The sequence below is a fragment of the Vitis riparia genome, chromosome 17 (genome assembly GCF_004353265.1).
Source record: "Vitis riparia cultivar Riparia Gloire de Montpellier isolate 1030 chromosome 17, EGFV_Vit.rip_1.0, whole genome shotgun sequence".
In the NCBI taxonomy this organism is placed as follows: domain Eukaryota; kingdom Viridiplantae; phylum Streptophyta; class Magnoliopsida; order Vitales; family Vitaceae; genus Vitis; species Vitis riparia.
In genome coordinates, this window is record NC_048447.1 from 16,572,554 (window position 1) to 16,580,547 (window position 7,994).

General features: G+C 31.6%; 1 protein-coding gene across 1 annotated transcript; it reads left to right on the forward strand.

Annotated features, from left to right (window-relative positions):
- Positions 1 to 1,492: 1,492 nt before the first annotated feature.
- LOC117904441 (ribulose bisphosphate carboxylase small chain, chloroplastic-like) lies at positions 1,493 to 2,565 on the forward strand. The gene is made up of 3 exons (XM_034817035.1): positions 1,493 to 1,722; positions 1,866 to 2,000; positions 2,097 to 2,565. The coding sequence occupies exons 1-3, from the start codon at positions 1,540 to 1,542 to the stop codon at positions 2,319 to 2,321; spliced, it is 543 nt and encodes a 180-aa protein (XP_034672926.1). The 5' UTR covers positions 1,493 to 1,539; the 3' UTR covers positions 2,322 to 2,565.
- Positions 2,566 to 7,994: the final 5,429 nt, after the last annotated feature.

The following is a 7,994-nucleotide window of genomic DNA, read 5'->3' on the forward strand; positions in this document are numbered from 1 at the left end:
TCCCTACAATCCCTTTCTAACAGTTTCATTATTTACACCAGCATTATAAACAATACATCATGCCTTTTCAATCTCTTCTACAAGATCAAAACATGAGTTTATTTTTCCTGTTACAGCACTAATACGTCTTAAAGAGGCTTTGGCTTCTCCATTGAAACAAGAAACACAAACACATCTGTTGTCACTGATCTAGAAAAGGTTTCAGAATTCGCTTTCTGGAGGATGTTGCTTGGCTTGACAGTGGGATTTGATTTGGAGAATTTGTGGTGGAGTTGCACAAGATTTTGTTATAGCACACAGGCCTATCCATCAACTTGAATGGAAACCTTGATTGTTACATGTGGATCACAGGGATCCCTCCTCCAAAACAACCTCCACCAATCTTTTTTCTCTCTTTTTTCTTTTGGGTTTATTTAGTGAGAATATTTACATCTTATATGAAAGAATAGAGGCCACAAGTGCAGAGAAGAGCTAGAAGTTTCTGTGGAGAAGTGATGGTCCACCTAACAAATTGACCCAACACTACTGCATTTTAGAAGTGATGCTCACCAACCGGGACTTGAGTTGAGTCGTAACTCATAAGCATACTGAAATTACACAAAATTAGTACTGTTTTCGATTGGAGGTCCTGAAACCTTTGTATGGCAAAATATCATCTCCCTTTAGGAGAGAAGATAAACCTCGAGTGGTGGAGGCTTCTTTATGATCTTGAATTTGAATTTGAATTTGAAATTCTAGGAAGAAAGCCTGTAAAATAGTCCAAAATGAGGACTTCGAGAAGTAAGAATACATGAATCAGGGAATGTGTGTTTTTTTTTGGGGTAAGCCAAAAGAGAACATAGTGATTTATGCCTTCAATAGATACGTTTTAAGGCCTTATCGATGCCTTTTAGAATTCAGACTTCCTCCACTTATAGAAACTGTCACATTTCTTCCTCCGCTTAAAGGGCTGCTGAGTGTTAGTCACCTAGTCGTAGAATTGGAGCAATATTCCAAGTGGGGGACCCTCTGATCTGATGGCTTGCAGTCACACCACTACTTATCATGGTACCTCCATACCTCATCGCATCACTTAAAAAAAAACATGATAATAATAATAAAAAAATAATATTTGAAAAAAAATCCCAGATGGGCAATTAGGTAATTGAACAAAACTCCAAATATCCATGGGCGAAGAGCGGCAGTCACCCCAGAAACGAAGGGCCAGAAAACATCACACAATCACCTTCTTCACAACGTTAGATAAGGTTAATGAGGTGTCGACACGTGTCGACACTCCGAGAGGGGTGCCATAACGATAAGGCACCCATCCAATTCTGATATGTGGTCATCGAAATTTTCATGTCATCCCCTGGTATCATCCAACGGCCCAAAGCCCTCCAACCCCAGACCCCTCGACCTTCAGCCCTTAGATGCAAATGTGAGGCCAGTTAGAGAAGAGAGTAAAGCTCGGAGGATTATATATAGGATGGGGTAAGCAGGAGCCATAACTCACAAGTCACAAGGCAGTGGTGGTGTTAGCAAAACCCAAAAGGCGAAATGGCTTCCTCCATGGTCTCCTCCGCCACCGTGGCTACAATCAACCGTGCTACCCCGGCTCAGGCCAACATGGTGGCCCCCTTCACCGGACTCAAATCTTTGTCGACTTTCCCTGGCACCCGAAAAGCCAACACCGACATCACCTCCGTCGCTAGCAATGGTGGCCGAGTTCGCTGCATGAAGGTACTACCACCACCCTGCCTCACAAGCCACAACTTCACTTCAATTATGAATTATTAGAAGACATTAGTCGTCTGGGTTTTTTTTTTTTTTTTTAATATATATGATGAATTAAACTGTGGATATTGTACATGTGAAAACCACAGGTTTGGCCTACAGAAGGGTTGATGAAGTTCGAGACTCTCTCATACCTCCCACCCCTCAGCGACGAACAGCTATGCAAGGAAGTGGATTACCTTCTCCGCATGAACTGGATTCCTTGCTTGGAATTCACCAAGCTGGTTATTTTCATGAACTTTTCTGTGAAGCTTTTAAACTAGGATTATAGAGGTTTAATTTGTAGAATAATTGGATTATTATTTTGTATGTGAATGTAGTACCCATACCCCCACAGAGAGCACAACAGATCTCCAGGATACTACGACGGAAGGTACTGGACCATGTGGAAGCTGCCCATGTTCGGGTGCACTGACTCAGCCCAGGTGATTAAGGAGGTGCAAGAAGCCAGGACCGAGTACCCTAACGCCCACATCCGAATCATCGGATTCGACAATAACCGCCAAGTGCAATGCATCAGTTTCATTGCCTACAAGCCCAGCTGATCCTGTTTCCGCAATATTTGATGTCCATGTTTTTTCACTCTCATGTTTAGGACCCTTGTGGAATTTTATTTTTTGTGTCTGTTTTTGTTTTTTCTTTGCTTATTCGAAGTCTCCGATGGAGTAATGCAATGGAATATTGTATGAGGATATGGTGTATCATCATCGTCGGATGTTTTAATCGTTGGTGGCCATGTAAACGCCACCACTTTTAATAATACCTATGCTCTTTGCTTTCAGCTTTATATTCACTTACTGTTCATGCTTGCTTAATATATACTTCTGTAAGTGTTGATCATTCCTATCTATATATGAGATAAGGTGGTACAAGGATTGTGTGGTGGGAGGTCATCCTTGAGGATATGGTTGGATGTCTTGTGAAAATTGAATGGACTTGCTGGAAAGGCTATTTTCATGTGGGACCATTAAATAATATTGATCAATTTCGCACCTCTGTATTCAATCTTGTTTTAATTTAATTCTTTGATGATGGGTTTCTTTTCTGGAGTAGTGGGTTGTACATAACTTTGACATACAATGAAAACCCAATTAGCTAGCCTTTGTCAAAGAGGCTAATGATACTCTTTCCTCCATTTCAATGAAAACCCAATTTCAAGATCTTTGGTGGCAACAAAGTCTTCCAAATTTAACAATGAATTCCCATGATGTCCATGAATTCATTCTATGATTTTTTTTTTCCGACAACATATATTATATAAAGGGTTAATTTTACTCGTCTCTTTTCAAATTCGCGTTAAATATACATAATTTTTATTGATTTAAAATTTCATCAAATATCTATCTTATTTTAATAAAAGTTATGAAAATGAGTGAAAATGATAAATAAAAATGACGAAAGAAGTATGTATTTGATGAAATTTTAAATCAATAAGTATCAGATATATTTAGTCAAAACCTTGAAAAAGTTTTATTCTTAAAGTTGATGTAAGAATGATTACTGATTTAACTTATTTTCCTTCCTTAAATTTTATAAATAAACTTTTTTTTTTCCACATGAAAATGTGAAAGGCTTCAAGCAAATGCTATATGGTTGAGTGTTAGATAAGTTCGGATAGCATTAAAATATCATGGAAGTTTCTTGTCACATGACCAATATTTACAATGCCAAAGCCAAGAAAAGGAGCATAGAAAGGAACCCATCAGCCAGCACAACTTGCTCGGGTCCATGGCAATCACAAGAGCGTTGGCAAGTGCCTGAAGGTCAAAGGCAAAAGTTTGGTGAGACACAAGCCGCACAGCTACCCTCAACATAACGTCAGGGACCGGCTTTCTTTCCTGGTTCGGTGCTGTAATTCTTCGCAATTGCCTAACTGTGGTAACAATTATTTTCTGGTTTTCGATTGTTTTTTAAAAATTGTTTTAAAAAATAATTATTCAGTAATGATTAAAAATAAAATATTATATATAAAAGTTATTTTTAAAGCATATTTAAAAACATATAAAATAATATAAAAATATTTCAAATTAATTTTTAAATAGATATTTATTTTACAAAATATCAAAAAATAATTTTTAAAAACAGTTATAAAACACTATTTTTCCAAACAATTTTCTAAAACAATTTTCAAATAGAATCTAATCTTTCATTGATCACCGTAGATGCCCTCAAAGGGTTATTCAAGGTTTTGATATTCACCAAGTTCAAGCACAAATCAAACTTGGATTTAGGCATAGGTTTTTTTATGATCATATTTGTTGAATTTTCGTTAGCAGAGGTGTTTTTAATTCCTTGTTTAATCACATCCCTTATAAAATAAAATTTAAATTATATTTGAAAAGTATTTTCGATAATAATTTTGAAAAATAGTTTTCAAGGAGTTTTTAAATACTAAACAATATTCTTGAATGTTTTGTATAATAAAAATTTGTTTGGAAAGTTGTAACGTTTTTAACACGTAGTATTTTATTTTTAATCATTTTTTATATTTATATAATTATTTTTAGAAAAAAAATTAAAAAAATTAAAAAAATATTTTCTCAAAATACCATGTTATTTATTTTAAGAACAAAAAAAAAATTATTTTGTATTTTTTGATTGCTGAACCTAAAATTACAGTTCATACAACGAGTTCTTAATGTCAATGTGGTTTGTGTTCTCGTGGAATATTTGATTTCGTATGAAATAAATTGTATTTTGATTTATAAATATAATTATCTTTTAGAGTGCGTTTGAGAGTGATTTTAGAAAATATTTTTAATATTTTTAACACTTAAATAATAAAAAATTTTAAATGTTAAAAAAATTAAGAGTAAGTTTGTCAATCATTTTTGGAAGTGTTTCTAATATTTATAATACTTAAAAAATAAAAATTTGCAAATAATAGAAATGGTAGAAACACTTTTTAGAATTACTGTCAAAATACGCTTTAAAAATATTTTTTAAAATCATTTTCAAATGAGCTCTTAAAGTGTGTTTGATAATGATTTTAGAAAACGTTTTTTATATTTCTAACACTTAAATGATACAAATTTTAAAAAGTTAAAAATTTTGAAAACATTTTTTAAAATCACTAAACGGGCTCTTAATCACTTGGATCTTCCTATCACCAACATCACTCACCATATTATTACTATATCAATGATGAAAGTGTCGGTATAAGTTATAAATCCCAATAACAAGTCTCTTGTAATAATGTTCCAATTTGATTGAATGGATTGCATCCCAATCAAACACAACTGCCCCCTTTAGAATGTGGCAGTGGATAAGTATGGAAAACCCATAGAAAAAGCTCAACCACATAGAATCCAACCTTATAATGACCAAAATTTGCTTTGAGAGACTAGGATAGAATCAAAGAATGGATGTCGAATCGATCATAAAAGCTTAGCTAACTGGCTGTTCTAGGTCATATTCCATCCAACCTCACATGCTTCAATCCCAAAAATATAATGAAAATTGGTAAAATTCACTTCCTACAAATTGTGTAGAAACATTTAAAAAAAAAATTCTCAAAAAATATATATATTTTAAAAATAATTCTTAATTATTTTTAAAATAAATTTTTTAAAGAAAATTCAAATATGAGAAAAAAAAAAGAAGAAGAAAAAACTAGCTACTTTATTCTAAAGAATAATTTGTTTTCATAATCATTTTTTTAAAATAATTTTTATTAAAAAATTAATAAACATTTTTTTAATTAAAAAATTATTTTATGTTCTTAATTCTCAAAAAATTATTTTCAAAAACAAATTTCTAACCCTAAATCCTTGTTTCATGGTTTGCACATCCTAAGGCTTTTCAACAATCAAAAGGAAAATTTAACAATTAAAAAGCAACATTTAGGTGACTAAAAGTGCATTTGATAGTGATTTTAGGAAGTATTTTTAGTCTTTTTAACACTATTTTTTTTTCCCAATATTAAAGATGTTAGAAACATTTTCTAAAATCATTATCAAACACTCTGTAAAGGTCTACGCTTATAAGCAAAGGGCTTATCAACAATAAATAGACTCCTTTTAGTGTCACTTGTTCCCGATAGACATACACTTTTGCTTTTTTTGTATGAGAAATTGTGAAATTTTTTAGTAGAGAATTTCTATATATCAAGGAATGTAGAAAATGACTCCAATAAAGTAATCAAGTATGTTTAAAGATATCATTATTCTTTTATAATTATAAAAAATTTTATATTAAGAAAATAAAAAATTGCTAACAAAAATTATTTTCTCATGTTTGGTTTCATTATAGAAAATAGTGAAAGAAAATTAAATAGAATTAAAATTAGTTAAAATTCATGCATTTTAAATTTATTTAATATTTATATAATAGAGGAAAGTAAATGAAATAAATTTAAAGTAATATATAAAAATAATTTATTAACTTTAAATCTATTTTTTTATTTTCCTTCACTTTTTATTTAGTTCAACTTTTCCTCTTTATTTTCTTTCTCTCACATTTGCGCTCAAATTTTATGATAATTAAACATAGTCTAAAAAAATAAAGAGATTGATTATTATTTGTTAGTGGAAATTCAAAACTTTCAATTTGTAGGGCTTTTTGATTTACCTGATCAAACATAAAAGAATTTGATCAAAATGCAAAATGATGAAATGAAAGTTTAATACAAAGTACTGATACCATAATATGGCGTGACCTTATAAAAGTGTTGAATAATGTTGAGAAGATAGAATAAGTACACCTTGAAAAGCTTAATTTTAAGTACTTTCTTTTGTTTCTTAAGATTATATCAAATACTCAAAAGTTGGGAGGTTAATTTTAAGTACTTTATTTTGTTCAAAAGGGTTTTAGAGCGTGTTTGATAGTGATTTTATGAAGTGTTTTTAGTTTTTTTAATAATTATTTTTTTAAACATTAAAAAGACTAAAAACACTTTCTAAAATCACAGTCAAATACGTTCCTAGTAAATGTGTCTTCTCTTAGCATGTTTATAGGAAAATTATTTATTAAGTATTTTTTTAAATATTATAAATGGTTTTTTTAATATTATAATTAATTTTTCAAAATTTTAAAATTGTTTCTTAAATTTGACTAAACAATTTTTTTTTTCAAAAATACTATTTAAGCTAAAAGTGTTTTTTTTTTTTTTTTTTTTTTTTTTTTTTAAAAAGACTCTTAGAATGCCCTTAATAATGTCTCAATTTGAAATGTTTTTACTTTTTAATGAAAGTGGTTTTTTAGAAGTATTTTTACAAAAATCTTTTATTAAATGTTTCTTAAAAAGGCATTATAAGTAATTTTTAACATTATAAGTGGTTTTTTTAAAAATTTTAAAAATATTTTCTAAATTTTCTCAAACAGTTGGTAATTTTTTAAATACACTTCTTAGGTTAAAAATGTTTTTAAAAACATAGCTATTTTATATTTTTAAAAATAACAAATAGGAACTGTATCTGATCACGAGCTAAGAAAATTATTTTTAGCAGTTAATTGCTCTAATCTGTCTGGTTGTCATTTCAAGAACTGAGAAAATCTATGATGTCATGTCATACAATGAACAAGGTTGCAAATTTGACCTTCACTATCGGATTTTCTTGAGCCCAAAGTCTTTATACTGTTTAAGAACAAGGCTACCGGCTAGCCCATTAACACCTACAAACTAGCCCACTATGGGCAGCACGGCTGGGCTCAGCCTGCTGGTGGATATGACTAAAAATCTTGAAAAGTCATGCCCACCAGACGCGTGAGCCCATGCCGTTCATTGCAATGGATACGTCTTTTTTGCCGTAGCCCAACGCTCTAGAGAAAAGGGGAAAATAGAGAGAGAGAGAGAGAGAACCGCGGTGACTTGAATTTAAAGAAAAGAACTAAAGGCGAACATGAGACATGCAGAAAGCAGGGGCAGAGGATGAGAGGTAGGAAGGAAGCAATGAAGAATGAGAGAGAATTCAAGCGCGAAAAGTAGGCAGTTGGTGAGATCAGCAGCTGTCATATTTAAAGCTTAAGTCCAACTCAAGGCCACCTGTATACTGTAGACACTACAGTGGACAATTCATCATCCTTCCAATTATTTTGTCTTCCACTCCCTGTCCCAAGTCTAACCTCCACAGGAGGCGGCTTTGCCCTGAGGCATGCAAATAATATTATTTTTATCATTCAATTTCTTTAATTTCCCAAATCTGCCATGATGTCATATTTGCTCCACTTTTCAAAGACACAAAATCACATTTGTTATTTGAAAATAAAAGTCAAATCCA

Coding starts and splice junctions, on each gene's coding strand:
- LOC117904441 (XM_034817035.1), top strand. CDS start 1,540: ATGGCTTCCTCCATGGTCTCCTCCGCCACCGTGGCTACAATCAACCGT. Junction 1,723..1,865: donor GCCGAGTTCGCTGCATGAAG/GTACTACCACCA, acceptor TGAAAACCACAG/GTTTGGCCTACAGAAGGGTT. Junction 2,001..2,096: donor GCTTGGAATTCACCAAGCTG/GTTATTTTCATG, acceptor ATGTGAATGTAG/TACCCATACCCCCACAGAGA.